This window comes from Poecilia reticulata, chromosome 4, assembly GCF_904066995.2.
Source record: "Poecilia reticulata chromosome 4, P_reticulata-male-v2, whole genome shotgun sequence".
In the NCBI taxonomy this organism is placed as follows: Eukaryota; Metazoa; Chordata; class Actinopteri; order Cyprinodontiformes; family Poeciliidae; genus Poecilia; species Poecilia reticulata.
Window position 1 is genome coordinate 11,966,410 of NC_088833.1, and position 18,389 is coordinate 11,984,798.

The 18,389-nt window shown below is 43.0% G+C and overlaps 1 protein-coding gene and 1 long non-coding RNA gene across 2 annotated transcripts; both read left to right on the forward strand.

Moving 5' to 3' along the window:
- The first annotated feature begins 2,331 nt into the window (after positions 1-2,331).
- On the forward strand, positions 2,332-17,123 carry LOC103463431 (N-acetyllactosaminide beta-1,3-N-acetylglucosaminyltransferase 3-like). The gene is made up of 2 exons (XM_008406762.3): positions 2,332-2,547; positions 14,737-17,123. The coding sequence occupies exons 1-2, from the start codon at positions 2,543-2,545 to the stop codon at positions 15,872-15,874; spliced, it is 1,143 nt and encodes a 380-aa protein (XP_008404984.1). The 5' UTR covers positions 2,332-2,542; the 3' UTR covers positions 15,875-17,123.
- On the forward strand, positions 4,370-5,689 carry LOC103463429 (uncharacterized). The gene is made up of 5 exons (XR_014087258.1): positions 4,370-4,612; positions 4,702-4,821; positions 5,003-5,070; positions 5,143-5,268; positions 5,367-5,689. It is a non-coding gene; the product is annotated as an uncharacterized LOC103463429 (long non-coding RNA).
- Positions 17,124-18,389: the final 1,266 nt, after the last annotated feature.

Consider the following 18,389-nt stretch of genomic DNA (forward strand, 5'->3'; position numbering starts at 1 on the left):
ATTAACCTAACAGTCATGTTTTTGGATTGTGGGAGGAAGGAATACTGCTTTTAGTATTTCAAATATATATATATTTTTATTATGAAGTGTAAGTCAGACCAGGGTGACGTGGTTTTCAAACTTCACTCAAACTATGACTATATGCCAAATAAAAGCAGGTTTAATTGTTTTAATGTTTTCCAGTGAAACCGTCTGTTAATTTTGAGGAAAAATTGGGGTCAGAGAAACATTTTCTTGGTCTTGGACATTTTAAGATAACAGTTGAAATGATGAGAAGGTTAAAATGAAAGCAAAAAAGGCAAACTGAGATAATGTGAAAAAATGTAAAAAATATTACACACAGTGAAGTCAAAATGACACTGGTGCAAAGACATGACATCATGCGTTGTGTAAGTGAGCTAATACTTCAGAACAGGATTAGAGAACAAGGCAATATTTCTCTTGCAGCATATTAACATCCAGCTATCCCAAACCTGCTCAGGAAGAACACAGCATTTTCATAATCCATCATTTTCTTTAAGACATTATTTCCACTTTATTCTCAATATGACTTTAATCATTAAACAAAATATCTCAATCTTTCAAGTTTTTCATACAATTTTTCCGAAATCAAATTTCAACTTTATTCTGTAATGGAAAAAAAAAATCCAACATAAAATCATAAAACCTTGGGGGAAAAATAAAAACTGAAATGACCTTTTTAGTTAATTTATAAACTTGGGTGAGATTAGTCAACTACTTCACCGTCTGATTCATGGTTAGTGCCACTCTTGTTGGACAGTGTGTCATAATGGGTTCTAGTCTTTTAACCCACATGGAAGAACACAACCAGGAGAAGAGATAAAAATAGAAACAAGGTTTTATTGTGACCAATAATTGGATATATATCTGATCCAAGGGAGAGTGGGAAGAGGGGAACCAGGTCGTCTGACTGCCAACGAAAGAGAATGGTTAATGGAGAGTTCAATGACCGTAGGAAAATTCAAACAAGTGAACAGAGGCGGATCTTACTTGAGTTCCAGGGGAGTTGGGTTCAGGGAAAGGTGTGCAGCGGAACCAGGGCAAAAATTCTTGTTGGCTTGGGTGTGTTGGTATAGGGCTCCAAGAAAAACCAGAGACGGAGGATTCTGAATGAGGCGATGGCGGCTGCGTTGGAGGGCGGACAGGTAAGTTCTGACGGTGGAGGGTGAGCTGGCGGCCAACTGTGGTCCAGGGGAGATGAAACTCCGGAAGACTCGGGCATCCAATAGGTAAAACTTAGTGATAAAACTTATACAGGTGTGTCGACGGGGTTGGCAGTCGCACTCTCCAGGGGTGCAGCCTCCAGGCGCCATCTGGTGGATGAAGAAGGAAGCAGCAGGCAACAAGAAAGGAAAAAACCAGGTTCCCCACACAGTGTTGGTCTGTGTTGTTTGCATTGTAATTTGGTTGGCTTATTCTACTATAACAATAAACTTTGATCTTACCTTGTTCAGCCTCATTACGTCTAAACAGGCTGAGAAAAACGTCAGAACCCGCAGGTGAATTTGCATTTTTTTCTCAGAAGTCAGATGGCATGTTTTGATTAAGTTTGATTTATTACTTACTGAAATTAGTATTGTTTTCCTTTGTTCTCGCTTGGTTTTATGAATGAATGGATGGATACTTCTCTTTTTATTTTTTTTAATCAATATATTTGTGTATTGTGTCATCCCTCAGCTGTCATTTTTGTTATATTAGCTGTTTGTGCCTGTATCTTATATTTAAATTTTTTTGTTATATGTATAAGATTAATAATAACTCAACATTTTTAAAAATCGTTTTCATTTTCTGTGTTTTACCTTTCTTTTCTCTCCAGCCTTTCTGTTTCCATTTAGTGTTTTTTATGGTAGTTCTTTTCTTTTGTTCAATGTTTACGCAACTTGCTACACGTTGTTTTGAATCTGGAGGCTATTCACTGTGACAAAGGAATGTAAAATTCCTTGAAGGTACCTGGAAAGGTGTGTCCATAGGACCAACACAACAGAAGCAAACATGGAACAGTCCCACCTAATCTGAATTTAAACTACATTATAACCAAATGTTTGTGTTTTGACTAGGGAGAAACCAGTGCACATGGAGAATTTTCTATTAGTGGAAACTGTACCTTTTTACTATCTTTTACTTCAAAATATTTAAAAAAATCTGTACTAGCACATCATAATTTAGAATGAAATTGTAAATTATCATTTGATTAATGTTGCCTGGACCGTGAGTATAGATGTAAAGTATAGCCTTGTTCCTCCAGTAACAAGGCTATACTTTACATCTATAAAATGAAATGGAGGTCTACCTCCATTTCAAGGATGGAGGTAGACCTCTACCTCCATCCTTGAAATGTCATTCTGCGCATGCCCAATGAATATGAGGCAGCCTGACAGGCTAAACTCAGGGTAAAAAAAAAAAAAATCCACACCATTATCTGTGACAGCATCCCGAACTGAACGCACTAGGACAGCCCCACGAAACCCTGTAAGCTTCTCATGTAAGCCAGGTGGCCTCATCAAATCTTTGTATTGCCGTTATGAGGTAAGACCTATTTCTGGAAAATGTTTTGTGATTTTCTTCAGACTTCATTGTAAATCTTCAAATGCTCTTCTGCTATATAATGACGTCTATAACTGCGCCCCACATGTATACATCTGGGTTGAAGCTGTTGGGTCATAGGTTGGGTTTGTTTGACAAAATATTGGGTCAAAATTAATAACTCAAGAGTTGGGTCAGAAATTTACCGGAAGTCTACAGCTTGAACACTTCTGTTGGGTCAATGTTGGGTAGATTTACCCATCGGTTGGGTTAAAGACGAAACTTGGAAGAAGCCAACTCCCCTCTTCACAAGCCTCCATTTTCAAGACTGTGAACGTTCCTTATCGGACTTCTCCTCTACTTCGAAATAAGACATGGTAAGTAAAAAGAAGATAACGTTTCAACGTGAATAGGATTTGTATAAATAAATAGAATTTATTTCGAACATGTTTGATATTTATTTTATGGTTATTTAAAAATGTTTGTTAGGTTGCTCTGTTAAAGAGCTTCGGTGTTGCTACAAGACGGCTGTTGAAAAAATAAAAAAAAAGATGAAGGGGAAGGGCACAATTCGTCAAGTAAATTAAATTCAGTTGTTTAATATAACCTCAGTCATATTTGTTCGTAACTTAACATAGTACATTTTTTTAAAAATCGATTTAGTTTTAAAAGAAAGGATAGTTGACGGTTTGTCCCCTGATTTTCGCGGGCTTTATTCGCTAGCAGAGTGCAATATGCGCGCGCATCCTCAGCGGACTAAGGCGACGTGTTCGAACACCAGCAGTAATGGCGGAGGAGAGCAAGCAGAGCTTTAATAAAGTGGGTATATTATGCTTTTTGAAAATAAAATAACTTTTACAAAGTTATTAGGCGACAAATTAGTTGTGTAAACCTGAATCATGCGCTCGGTTTATTAACATATAGCTTAATTACAAACATGTTCGGACATTTTCGGACTTATCCGCTCCCCTGCAGCCGCTGGCTCGTCTCGCTGTCTGTCAGGGTGCCTTCAGGCTGCAGCCTGAAGTGACCCTATTCCGATTTTTTTTTAATGCGACCTGTATCTTTTCATGGCAGTGGGAACAGCACAGGTCGGATTCTGTTTCGAATGCGACCCATATCCGATACGTATCCGATTCAAATGCGAGCTAACGTCCAGGTCGCATTCATCCGGACTGAACGTCACTGATTCTCAACAAATGTCACTATTCTGCGTCCTGATACCCGCAAGCTGGAAGAAAAACAACAACCACAAGGATTAAGTTGTTAATATGCTGCTCCGGCCGGACAACAACTTCAAATATGTAAGCTAAGCTCCAACGTTAGCCTCCACGTTTACTTCCGCAAACACTGAGAACGCTGACTATTGCGTCCTCCACTGCGCATGCGGGACACTTACAGGTCGTTTGCCCGTTCACACTGGGCAGACAGGTGACATTTACTTGCAGTGCGAATGGCCCCGGCAAAAAAAATCGGAATTGCCAAAAAATCGGAATTGGGTCACCTCAGTCTGCAGTGTGAACGCTCCCTGATTCTCAACAAATCTCACTATTCTGCGTCCTGATACCTCAAGGCTCCTTAAGTCCAGAGAGAACGACCGTCTCCCGGCAAATTTGCTCTCAAACTCCCGCTGGCTTTTGGCAACGGGTTAAAAGCAAAAATAAGACAATATCTAATGTTGATGTTTGCAAATTTTCATTATTGTTACTATTAACTACAAATACATTTATTTAAAGTTGGTGCTGAAAGTTATTCAGCACTAAGTTAGTGTTTAAGTTAAGTTTTACTTCTAAATTAAATTATATGTCATTTTTTTTTTAAGTGCTATATTTTCTTTTAGGAACATAAAATTACTCTGAACATTTGAAATTGCTGGCTAATTACAAGTTATTTACAGTGGAGAAGATTGAATTCAATCATTCTTAAAGTTTGATTTTTGATTTTGTCTTTTCTGATAGATTTTGTAATTTTACATCCAGGATCTTCAGGAGAATTAAGTGAAACCCAAACTCCTTGTTCTCAACAAAGACTTTCTGTATGGCCAAGAACATGAGTCTGCTCTTTCAAGGTATTGAAGCTCAGAAGAAATGTTCTCTAAAATGTTTTCATGCTTTTTAGTTACTGCAACATTTTAACACTAGCTTATGTTTGATACAGAAGATGATGCAGCCCTGCACCTGCTGCCAGTTCTTCTCCCTGCTCCCCCTTACACTTTTGGGAGAAGAGTTTCAGACCCATCAACCTGGAAGTTCAGAAGGCTTCATTGATATCCAGACTGTTAGTCAACATTCATCTCTGAATAATGCTCAAATTGTTTAAATAAGTGCATCACATTCAATAGTGAGGTTTTGTGTTAAACTAGAATCAGTCAGAAATTAGTTTTTGAGAATGTAGCCCTTTACTTTTAAATTCACTAACGGCCTGTTTTTGTGTCTTCTCTCTCTTGTTCTCAACGAAGATCTTTTGTATGGCCAAGAAGAGAAAGGAGCGGCCATCTTCTCAACAACATGAATTTTCTCCCTTAAGGTATTGAAGCTCAAGAGATGTTTTCTAAACTGTTTTTAACATTTAACATTTTAACACTAGCTTGTTTGGCAGACAGACAAGATGATATAGCCCTGAAGCTGCTGCCAGTACTCCTCCCTGTTCCACCTTACACATTTGGGAGAAGAGTTTCAGACCCATCAACCCTGACATTCAGATGGTTTTATTGATATCCAGCCTGTAAGTCAATCTTCATCTCTGAATCATGCTGAAATTGTTTGCTGTTTAAATAAGTGCATCACTAATGGCCTGTTTTTTCTGTCTTCTCTCTCCATCAGGTTGGAACAAACCTGGTGACGCATCTACAAAATGTCCCATATGTCCTCATGCAGGGAGACAGGCAAAAATGCTAAAGTGATGTTAAAATTGCTCCTTTTTTAATGGCTGAAAGTTTTTCTTGTAGTTTGCTTTAAAACAGACTTTTTACATTAAATGTTTTCTAATGTGTAGTAACAGATACTTCTGGAGTTGTAGCCAAATGAGTTGAAGTGATTTAACTATATACTTTTGAAACAACTTACTTATGTTTTGTAACTTTTGTAAATGAAATCTGTTGGCTCTATATATGTATCAAGTGGAAATAAAAGAAACTTTAAATTCATATGGTTTTTAATCCTGTTTTTAGAAAGTGAAATAAAAAAAATTTAATCAAATTTTATTTGTATAGCACATTTCAGCAGCAAGGCATTTCAAAGTGCTTTACATAATTAAAATAAAAACAGAAATAAACAGTGAGAAAGTGATTATAAAACAAACAAAAAAAACATTGCATCATTAAAACGTCGAAAGAAAGAAAAAAATTAAAAACAATAAAGACATAAAAACATGGAAGACATCAAAACCCGCACTCTAACCCTAATTTAGCCATAAGCAACTCTAAACAGGTGGGTTTTAAGTTGAGATTTAAAAGCACCCAGTGTTTCAGCTGTTTTACAGTTTTCTGGAAGTTTGTTCCAAATCTGTGGTGCATAGAAACTGAATGCTGCTTCTCTTCGTCTGGTTCTGGGGATGCAGAGCAGACCAGAACCAGAAGATCTGAGGGGTCTAGACGGTTGGTACAACAATAACAGATCTTTAATGTATTGTGGTGCCAAACCGTTCAGTGATCTATAAACTAACAACAGTATTTTAAAGTCTATTCTATGAGCTACAGGGAGCCAGTGTAAGGACTTTAAAACTGGTGTTATGTGTTCTATCTTCCTGGTTTTAGTGAGAACCCGAGCAGCAGCATTCTGGATCAGCTGCAGCTGTTTGATTGATTTGTTAGTCAGATCTGTGAAGACACTATTGCAATAATCAATGCGGCTAAAGATAAACGCATGGATGAGTTTCTCTAGATCGTGCTGAGACATAAGTCCTCTAATCCTGGAGATGTTCTTCAGGTGATAGAAGGCCGACTTTGTGACTGTCTTAATGTGGCTCTGAAGGTTCAGGTCAGAGTCCATCACTACTCCCAGGTTTCGGGCCTGATCGCTGGTTTTTAGTTGTAATAACTGAAGCTGTCCGTTGATTCGGGTTCGCTCCTCTTTAGGTCCAAAGATAATAACTTCAGTTTTGTTTCTGTTCAGCTGGAGAAAGTTTTGGCACATCCACACATTGATCTGTTCTAAGCATCTATTCAGTGATTGGATGGGTTCAGAGTCACCTGGTGACATTGTGATGTAGAGCTGTGTATCATCCGCATAATTGTGGTAGCTAATCCTATGTCCTGTTATAACCTGAGCCAGTGGGAGCATATAAATATTGAAAAGAAGGGGTCCTAGGATTGAACCTTGGGGTACCCCACATGTGACCTTTGACCTCTCTGATGAGAAGTTTCCGATTGAAACAAAGAAATCCCTGTTCTTCATGTAGGATTCAAACCAGTGGAGCACTGGACCGAAGAGTCCGACCCAACTCTCCAGTCGATTCAGTAAAATGTCGTGTTCAACGGTGTCGAAAGCTGCACTGAGGTCCAACAGAACCAGCACTGTGGTTCTCCCAGTCTGTATTTATATGGATGTCATTGAACACTTTTACAAGGGCCGTCTCCGTGCTGTGGTGAGACCGGAAACCAGAGTGGAAGGAGTCAAAGCGATTCATTCTTGTTAGGAAGTTATTTAATTGTTTAAAAACAGCTTTTTCAATAATTTTGCTGATGAATGGGAGGTTGGAGATTGGCCTGTAATTCTGCAGTAGGGATTTGTCCAGATTGTTCTTTTTTATCAGTGGTTTGACAACTGCTGTTTTCAAAGCCTGAGGGAAAACACCTGAAGAGAGCGATGAGTTCACTATTTGGATCAGATCAGTAGCAACAACAGGCAGGACTTTCTTAAAGAAATGTGTGGGTAGGACATCCAGACAGCAGGAACTGGAGCTTAATTGACTTATAATTTCTTCTAGGGTTTTATAATTTAGTAGTAGAAATTGGGTCATTTTTCCTGCATTTGTTTTGTTTGGGCACAGCATTAGTACTGTCTTTGGAGTGGATGTGCAGATTAATCCTCTGATCTTTTGAAGTTTCTCTAAAAAGAAACTTGAAAACTGTCAGGGTCTGTTTGTCCTCCCCTTTTCCTAGTTTCTTAGTTTGTTTTCCTTTAGTTAGTTTTATTTCCACCTGTCCCTGGAACCACCACTTCTCAAGACATCCAGCAGATGTCACCCATGCTCCACCCCTGAGAAGTGTCCTGGTTCAACCCGGACACACACCTGCAGCTGGTTTAGAGGGCGTGGACCTGCGATATAAGCAGCAGCTACACTCCGTCTCACCGCCTGAGTGTTTGCCTACCACGGTAACCAGCGTTCCAGAAAGAGGCCTTCTGTGATTACTCTCGTCTAACCCTTGTTGTCTCCCTCGCCAGATTCTCCCGCCGTCTTCTAGTTGTTTCCCGGAAACCAGCTGCCCCCGCATTCGTGTAAGTCTGTCTCCCCGCTGTGGATCACCTCCCTCCTGTGTGATTTCCCGACGCTGCCGGTGTTCCCGGTCAGACGCCACTCCCTGTGTGTGTGTGCGTGATCTCCCCTCGTCGATCCCTCCCCGGGATTTCCCCTTCGGGACGCAACGGGCCAGGAGGCCCACGCCCGAACTTCCCGGAGGACCGCCTGGACGGATCAGGCTCCAGGCCGTGCCCGACATCAGAGCTAAGCATCGCTCGTCAACGGACACTCAGCTCGCGCTCCGCTTCGCCCCTAATACCTCCACGCCAAGTAAGCTCACCTCAGTCATTTCCTGGAGAAACTCCGCTGAGTTCTCGCTAACCCTGCTTTTTCCCGTTAGCAGTAGAAGAACCGGTCCGCCGATTCGGCTTCGCCACCAGCTCCCTGATCCTTCAATAAACATTATTGTTTCTGACTCGCTCTGTCTGACTGTGTTCTTGCATGTGGGTTCGCAACCTTAAAACCGACATGACAGAACACTCAGGCCAGTTCGGAACCTCAGCAGACGCAATCAGACGGGCGCTGTCCGAACAACACGCGCTAGTCCAGTCACATGACTCCGCATTACGGGAGTTAGCTAGTCGTCAAGCCGAGACTAACGATAAACTAACAGAATTAACCACTTTCCTACGGAATTCAGTTCAGCAGGCTCCCAGCTCTCAACCTTCCCCGACAGTGGCTCCGGATCCACCAGCCCGCTCCATGTTTTCGGACGTCCGACCCTCAGCGCCAGAGAAATTTTCAGGTGACGTCCGGAAGGTCAAGGGGTTTATTCTCCAATGCAATATCATCTTTAATCATTCACCGCAGAGTTTTTTGCATGACAGTGCTAAGATTTCCTACGTGTTATCCCTGTTGACGGGCCGAGCCCTAGAGTGGGCCGAAGCCCGGTTTTCTTCAGCCTCTAACTATGGGTGTACCTTCCCCGAGTTTTTGAAGGAGTTACAGCAGGTGTTTTGTCAAGAGGCTGAGAAGACTTCAGCCTCCCGTGAACTACACGGATTGAAGCAAGGCCAGAAGACTGTGTCAGACTTTGCCATCGATTTTAGAATCTTGGCCGCTGCTTCAGGCTGGAACCCTGCTGCGCTTAAAAGCGCATTCTTTCATGGGTTAAATGAGCAGATAAAGGACCAACTGGCTACTCTAGATGAACCAGAGTCTCTGGATGAATTTATTAACTTGGCCATAAGATTAGACAACCGGATTCGGTCAAGGATGAGTGAGCGATCCCGCCGCACCGCCCTTCCGCGCTCCGCACAGGTCAGTAACCAGTCGACTGTCCAACCTCCACCCACCTTTCCCTCATCTACAGGACCAGAACCCATGCAACTGGGACACGCTAAGCTAACCCCAGAGGAGCGGCAGAGGAGGATGCGCTCCCGGCTTTGCCTTTACTGTGGTGAACCCAATCATGTAATCGCTAACTGTCCAATACGTTTAAACCCGCAGGTCCGGCAGTAAGGACGGGGAGACTGCCGGAGACTACAGCAGTAAGATCTCGCTTCATCATCCCTGTCTCCATAATCATTAACGAACCATATTCTTTATCAGCCCTCATTGACTCAGGGTGTGAACAGAACCTCATTAATTCAGACATCGTCGAGCAACTGTCTATTGAAATCGAGCCGCTTCCAGTTCCTCTCCGGGTATCAGCCCTCAACGGAGGGAACCTGCCACAGATCACCCATCAAACCAAGCCAGTGCGTCTACTCACGTCAGGTAATCACACAGAAGAGATTACTTTCCTCGTGTTTCCTGCCGCCAGTGCCTCCATCATCCTTGGTTTCGACTGGTTATACAAGCACAACCCGCACATAGACTGGGCCGAGACCAAGATTGAGTCGTGGTCCACAAAGTGTCACAGTACCTGCCTTCATTCCGCCTTTCCAGTCGTCACTACGCCTACAGAGCCAGCTGAGATCGACCCATCTGACGTCTCCTCCATTCCCCGTGAGTACCATGATCTAGCTCCTGTTTTCAGTAAGGACAAAGCCCTGTCTCTGCCACCCCACAGACCGTATGACTGTGCCATCGATCTACTGCCTGGCGCCCCATTACCCAACAGTAAGCTATATAACATCTCTAGAGCAGAAAGGCAAACCATGGAGGAGTACATAAACAAGTCTCTAGCTGCAGGGATTATCCGCACCTCATCCTCTCCCCTCGGAGCAGGGTTCTTCTTCGTGGGGAAAAAGGATGGCTCTCTCCGGCCCTGTATTGACTACCGTGGACTCAACCAGATCACCATCAAGAATAAGTACCCGTTGCCATTATTATCCTCAGCCTTTGAGCCCGTCCAAGAAGCAACCATATTCACAAAACTAGATCTCAGGAACGCTTACCACCTCCTTCGCATAAGGGAGGGTGATGAGTGGAAGACGGCGTTTAAAACCCCCATGGGCCACTATGAATATTTGGTCATGCCGTTTGGGTTGTCTAACGCACCTGCTTTCTTCCAGGCCCTGGTGAACGACGTCCTGAGGGATCTCATCAATGTCTTTGTGTTCATCTACCTGGATGATATCCTGATATATTCCAAATCCCTCGCGGAGCACAAACAACATGTCCGTCTGGTTCTCCAACGCCTTCTGGAGAATAAGCTGTATGTAAAAGCGGAAAAGTGTGAGTTTCACCGCCCTTCAGTAACCTTCCTAGGGTACATCCTCGAAAGGGACAGGTTAGAGCATCCGAGGACAAGATCAAGGCAGTACTCGACTGGCCTAAACCCGAAAACCGCAAACAACTACAGCGCTTTTTGGGGTTTGCAAACTTCTACAGGAGGTTCATACGCAATTACAGTCAGACTGCTTCACCCCTCACCGCTCTCACTTCCAGCAAGAGAGAATACGTCTGGACCCCTCAAGCGGAGGCCGCCTTCGAGGAGCTCAAGTCCCGGTTTGCACACGCTCCCATTCTGGTCCAGCCTGACCCCAAGAAGCAATTCATTCTGGAAGTTGACGCCTCCGACACCGGGGTCGGCGCGGTTCTTTCCCAGATGTCTACCCACGACCATAAGCTCCATCCATGCGCTTTCTTTTCCCGTAGACTCTCACCAGCTGAGAGGAATTATGACGTGGGCGACAGAGAGCTTCTCGCGATTAAACTCGCCTTGGAGGAGTGGCGCCACTGGCTGGAGGGCGCCGAACACCCCGTACTGGTCTGGACCGATCACAAGAACCTGACATACTTACAAGCAGCCAAGAAATCCAATCCCCGCCAGTCTCGTTGGTCTCTGTTCTTTTCTCGATTTAACCTATCTATCACATTTCGCCCAGGTTCAAGGAATGTTAAACCCGATGCTCTATCTCGAGTCTATTCCCCAGATGACGCTGAGGTGGTCCCAGCTCCCATCCTGCCTCCCAGTTGCACCGTGGGAATGGTCACCTGGGAGATCGAAGACATCGTCCATCAAGCTCAGCAAACAGAACCAGCCCCAGAGTCCTGCCCACCGGGTAAGGTGTATGTTCCGTCCTCTGTCCGATCCCGTTTTCTCCAGTGGATACACAATTCTAAGTTCTCAGGTCACCCCGGCGTTAGCCGCACGATTGGGCTAATAAACAGACGGTTTTGGTGGGCCTCCGTACACAAAGATGTCAAGGAGTTTGTTTCAGCCTGCCCAATCTGTGCCCGGAACAAGTCATCCAATCAACCCCCCGCAGGACTCCTACAACCACTACCCATACCTAAGCGCCCTTGGTCCCACGTGGCCATAGATTTCGTTACCGGACTCCCAACCAGTAAAGGTATGACCACCATCCTCACCATCGTCGACCGTTTCTCCAAGGCATGTCACCTTGTTCCCCTACGTAAGCTGCCCACGGCTGCCCAGACTGCCCTGTTATTAATTAAACATGTCTTTAAACTACATGGCATCCCGCAGGAAATCCTCTCGGATCGCGGCCCCCAGTTCATATCACAGGTCTGGCGTCAGTTCTGCTCGGCTCTGGGGGCTAAGGTATCCCTCACTTCTGGCTACCATCCACAAACCAATGGCCAGACAGAACGTATGAACCAAGAGCTAGAGACGACTCTGCGATGCCTGACCTCCACGAACCCCAACGATTGGGCCCAATACCTCCCATGGGTCGAGTATGCACATAACAGCCACATTTCTGCAGCCACAGGTCTCTCTCCGTTTGAAGTGGTCCTGGGTTACCAACCACCACTCCTCCCCTCTGACGAGGAGAACCTCTCGATCACGTCGGTACAACACCACATCCGACGAAGCCATAAGATTTGGAAGGACACCATCACTGCCCTCAACAACACCTCCGCTACCAATAAACGCCTGGCTGACCGTCGTAGAACCCCTGCACCTGCTTATATAGTGGGACAAAAGGTATGGTTGTCCACACACAACATTCCCCTCAAGTCTATGTCTAGAAAGTTGTCTCCAAGGTTCATTGGCCCCTTTGAAGTGCTGGCAGTCATTAGCCCCTCAGCTGTACGCCTCCGCCTTCCCCCGTCTCTGCGTGTCCACCCAACCTTCCACGTTTCCCAAATTAAGCCAGTGCTCTCCAGTGAACTTTGCCCTCCGGCCGAACCCCCTCCACCCGCCCGGGTCATCGATGGCCATCCGGCCTTCTCCGTCCGCCGGATTGTCGCCACTCGGCGACGAGGTCGGGGTCACCAGTTCCTTGTCGACTGGGAGGGTTATGGTCCTGAGGAACGTTCCTGGGTTCCGGGATCATTCATTTTAGACCCCTCCCTTATTAGAGACTTTAGGGACTCCCAGACCCCGTCCTCTGTTCGGCCGCCAGGTGGCGTCCGTTGAGGGGGGGGTACTGTCAGGGTCTGTTTGTCCTCCCCTTTTCCTAGTTTCTTAGTTTGTTTTCCTTTAGTTAGTTTTATTTCCACCTGTCCCTGGAACCACCACTTCTCAAGACATCCAGCAGATGTCACCCATGCTCCACCCCTGAGAAGTGTCCTGGTTCAACCCGGACACACACCTGCAGCTGGTTTAGAGGGCGTGGACCTGCGATATAAGCAGCAGCTACACTCCGTCTCACCGCCTGAGTGTTTGCCTACCACGGTAACCAGCGTTCCAGAAAGAGGCCTTCTGTGATTACTCTCGTCTAACCCTTGTTGTCTCCCTCGCCAGATTCTCCCGCCGTCTTCTAGTTGTTTCCCGGAAACCAGCTGCCCCCGCATTCGTGTAAGTCTGTCTCCCCGCTGTGGATCACCTCCCTCCTGTGTGATTTCCCGACGCTGCCGGTGTTCCCGGTCAGACGCCACTCCCTGTGTGTGTGTGCGTGATCTCCCCTCGTCGATCCCTCCCCGGGATTTCCCCTTCGGGACGCAACGGGCCAGGAGGCCCACGCCCGAACTTCCCGGAGGACCGCCTGGACGGATCAGGCTCCAGGCCGTGCCCGACATCAGAGCTAAGCATCGCTCGTCAACGGACACTCGGCTCGCGCTCCGCTTCGCCCCTAATACCTCCACGCCAAGTAAGCTCACCTCAGTCATTTCCTGGAGAAACTCCGCTGAGTTCTCGCTAACCGTGCTTTTGCCCGATAGCAGGAGAAGAACCGGTCCGCCGATTCGGCTTCGCCACCAGCTCCCTGATCCTTCAATAAACATTATTGTTTCTGACTCGCTCTGTCTGACTGTGTTCTTGCATGTGGGTTCGCAACCTTAAAACCGACATGACAAAAACTTGTTGCAGGCGGCAATAGATTGAAGTTCAGGTGGCAACGTCATCGGAGGATTTGTGAGCCTGTCAACAGTGGCAAATAAAGCTCGAGCATTGTTAAATGTTTTTGTTTATGACATCTGCAAAGAAAGCCTCTCTTGCATGTTTTAGTGTTGTGTGATAGTTACGTAGTCTTTCCTTGTAGATGTCATAATAAGCGTGCAGTTGACCTTTACGCCATTTCCATTCGGCCCTGCGGCAGAGTTGGGTAGGGCCGTTCGGCCCTACTATAGTGGTATAATAACTCTTGTGTTGGGTTATGAGTTTCAACCCAATTTTGGGTCAATTTAACCAATTTTAACCAACAAGTCAATTTAACCCAACCTTTGGTTAGTTGCCATGACCCAATGTGCTGGGTCAAACCATCAACCCCAGAGTTGGGTTGGTCCATATTTGACCCTGCACTGGGTTACAAATTAGGTTATTTTTAACCCAGCAGTTTTTACTGTGGGAAGCATTCCCTTGTTGCTCAAAGCTTGAAATCAAGCTTATAACTAATATAAATTTTTTTTTACAGATTCTGAAAATCCGACTGGATTGTATTTCCTTCTGTTTGAAATATATTTAATCTCCCACTTTAAGAATAACTATGAAAGTAAGTAGAACTTTATAGAGTACTTGTCGAGACATAAAATCACAAAAGGTCTTCAAAATCCAACAATTCATGACAAAATGATGAGTAAAATAAAAGCAGATTTCATAAAGATATGATTTTAACTGGCTTTTAAGAGACCGAGTCCACCGATCTCAGTTTCAAAGGAAGAGTAAGAGGGACTATCTCACAAAAGGTTCTGTGTCCTTTGTTTTTTTTGCTGCAAAGATAACAATTTCAGTTTTGTCTTCATTTAATTAAAGAAAATTGTCCGCCATCTAATTTTAAGAGTATAACAGAGTGTTAGCACATTAAAAAACTGGATTTTAGATTTTTCACATTGATTATATGAGGTGTATAATTTCATTCAGAAAGCAGTTTATGCGGTTGCCAGTTTTATTAACAGTTAGCATATTTTGTGTTATTTTCTTTTGCTTTTTTCTTACAGGATTTTTAGAAGAGGCAACATTGCAGCTGTCTTTGTGCTGGGAGCTACTTTTATGGTCATTTACTTCTGTCAGAATAGCGCTAACCTTACAAACTACAATTTCTCCAGCCGCCCACTGACTGATGTCTTTAATAATAAGAGTCCATCAGAAACTGTCATCAAATTACACACACATGAATTTTTAGTTCCAAAGTGTGAAGCAAACATGTCGGTAGCTGACATGAAAGACTTCAGTTCTCTTCCTGATGCCATCAAAAATTTCTTGTACTACCGCCACTGCCGTACATTTCCCCTGCTGCTGGACCTGCCAGGCAAGTGTGAAAGAGACAACAGTTCCCATGAAGTCTTCCTTCTGCTTGTCATCAAAAGCTCTCCTTTGAATTACGACCGTCGGGAAGTGCTACGTAAAACCTGGGCCAAAGAGAGGCTCCACAACGGTGTGTGGATTCGACGGATATTCATCTTAGGAACATCGGTTTCTGGTTATGAGAAGAAAAAGCTAAACAAATTACTGAAAGCGGAACAAGAGGACTTCAATGACATCCTCCAGTGGGATTTTAATGACACGTTTCACAACCTCACACTGAAACAAATGCTCTTTTATGGGTGGATGGAGAGAAACTGTCCAAATGCTCGCTTCCTGCTTAACGGCGACGACGATGTGTTTGCCCACACTGACAACATGATGGAATATCTCCGAAACTTCCCTGACAATGATGGAAGCAAGCACCTTTTCACTGGCTACTTGTTTCTGGACGAAAAGGTCGTCAGGTGGACGGGAAGTAAATATTTCATTCCGGTCCAGATACAGGAGTCAAACACATATCTACCTTACTGTGGAGGAGGGGGATACCTTCTGTCCGGCTACACGGCTTTGGTGATATACAGGATGTCGCAGTCCATACCCATCCACCCCATCGATGATGCTTACATGGGGATGTGTCTGTCCAAAGCGGGACTTTCACCTTCTTCTCACATCGGTGTGAAAACATTGGGGTTGAATATGCCATATAAAGAAGCAGACAGTTTTGAACCTTGCTATTTGAGAGATCTTCTATTGGTACACAGATTTCTACCAGCTGATGTGTATCTGATGTGGAAAGAAGTTCATAATCCACATTTGAAATGTAACCTCTGAAAGAAAGACAGATAAGGAGTCCAGTCTGTTGGATACATGGACCGTAGCTTAATGATGCCAAAAAAAAAAAAAAAAAGCTGGATGTGTTTTTTTTTTTTTAGCATTTGGGCTCTTTTCAGAAGCTTGAAGGTTATTTGATCATTCAAAGGAGAATTTATTGAACTCAAATTTTAATTTATTGTATATGACTGTGTGTGGTTAAAGGTTTATAAGAAGAAAGTAAATGTCTGTTTTAATGACCCAAGCTAAAGAAAGAAGACAGAAGACCAGGGAAGGGAATGCTAGACATGACTTGTCTAAATATTTACATGTTTTTTCTTTTCTATTTAATAGTCATGTTCAAACATGAAAATATGACAGATTTTTACCGTCAGTCATATTGTGAAAGTGGTTCAAACTTTTGTTAAAATGTAGATAAATGTGAATAAGTTTGCACAAACGGACAGCGTGGCTAACCCACAAGTGGTTTGTCGAAGGGTGTTACTTCATAATTACATTAGAAGTACAGGGTTCAGTGCCTCTAAGCTATAGGTTAGCTTGCTGCTGTATAGGGTTTGTTGTTATTTTAGGGACCTAAACAAGGTAATGAAGTAGGAAATGTCATTTTTAACTCTGTTTCACATGTTGGGCTTTGAAGTGCTCACCAATTGGAGGAATCAACCAGGTTTTACAAATGAGTCACCCAGAAATATTTTAATGCCAAAACTGGTTATACAATTTAGCAGAAACTTGATGGAAAAAGTCAAGAGAATATAAATTGTTTTATTAAGGATTAGTGGACTTTGTCAAAACCGGTTTAAAACAGGTCAGTTGGAGAGTGAGTTGAGTGTTTGTAGAACTCGTTTTTTGCAATACGGTGTAGACATTTTACAGGTAAAAAGGTGCTTACCTTGTTGCAGCAATTCTGTGGATCGAATTCAAATCCCATAAAAAATAATTGTAGTAAAACTCTGATTTATTAACTTATTGGAAAACAGGGTGATATTTAACAGTTTTTCAAATTTATTAGAATATGTCTCTCACAAGACCGGCTCCTATATGTTAACTTGACTAGGGAGCTACTTTGTCGCTTCACATATAATTTACATGTTCATGAGGAGATGTTACACGTAGAACAGTCCATTTTAATATGAAGTTACAACCAGATAATTTTTCATTACTGCAATACCTACATTCTTATTTTATATTATTTAAAACTATCAGTTAATTCAGTGTTGTACAAAAAATAAAAATGTGTTTCTCAACCCAAGTGGATTTGGAAGATATAATCTTTGGTTTGAATGTTGAAACATCTCTTGTCTAGAAGCTGATTTACAAATTTTTATTTCGGAAATAACTTAGTAATGACATTTAAGGCTTTGAAGACAGGTGTTTTAAGTTTAAATTAGGTTTCAAATAAGCATAGGATTCATGTTTTATCAAGCTTGGAAAAGCACAAACATTTCCTTTTTATGATTCAAAATCCTTTTGGAAGGACAAAAGCATGCTGTAGCTGACTGGATTGAGGAAAGAAATCAATCTAAACCACTATTTTGAAACTCAATGGCTGATGTCGCAGTTCTCTTTGTGAGGGGTTGTTGAAATAAATCCTCTTTATGGGCAAGACCAGACGTCACTGAAACCGGCTGCACCTGCAAGTTCAGGGAGTTTCAATGGGGAGGAGACCTAATTCCTAATTCATAAGGAGAAGCAAAGTACATTATCATGAAAATAGTGGGACAAAGAGACAGATAACTGTACTGTCAGCCAAACTTTTGACTCCCACAACGTTGGAGGGAAGCCCCAAATTACAACTGGTGATGTAGTTAAGCTTAAGGCAGATAATTTAAGTAACTTTGTCTTTGACGTTTCTGTGTGTTCATGTGTGTGTTTCAGAAATACTTCTAAATTAGGTCTCATTCCTTAGGTTTTCACAATTTTCCCTCTCTTTGTGACCATGAGGAAGGGTACAAGAATTAAGAGGATGTTGTACCTCTTTTCTTATCTTCACAAAAGGTTTTATTTTGAACTTTGACTCATAAGCTTTAACTGGTATTTGGTTGCATAAAGCTGTTGTGGAACATATTGGCGATTATGATATAACCGTAAGAAGATTACCGAAGGGTCTAAGTGGATTTTAGATTGTGGTTTCAAGACAGAAAATGCAAAGCTATTTGGCAGTAAGAAGTGATAAAGAAGGAACCACTTTTAGCCATAAGAAGATCGTGGGAGATAAAGGTAAGTCAGTTTTAAAAAATATAATGCAGTATCTTATTCCAGGAACTTTTTTTGAATAGATTAAGTGATTAAGGCTCAAACTTAGATATGAAATGTAAGGGTGAGAAAGTAAAGCATGAGCAGAAATGATATGTTTTTCCAAAAGCAAGTAATTTAGAAGAAAATTAAATGTCATATCTTGGGGGCTAAAGATTAGAAGGGATAAGAAACAGCCTTTTTTTTAAATTAAAAGTCCACTGCACTGGAGAAAACACTAATGTCCCAGTATTTGAAAGCTGAGTTCATCATATTAACAATA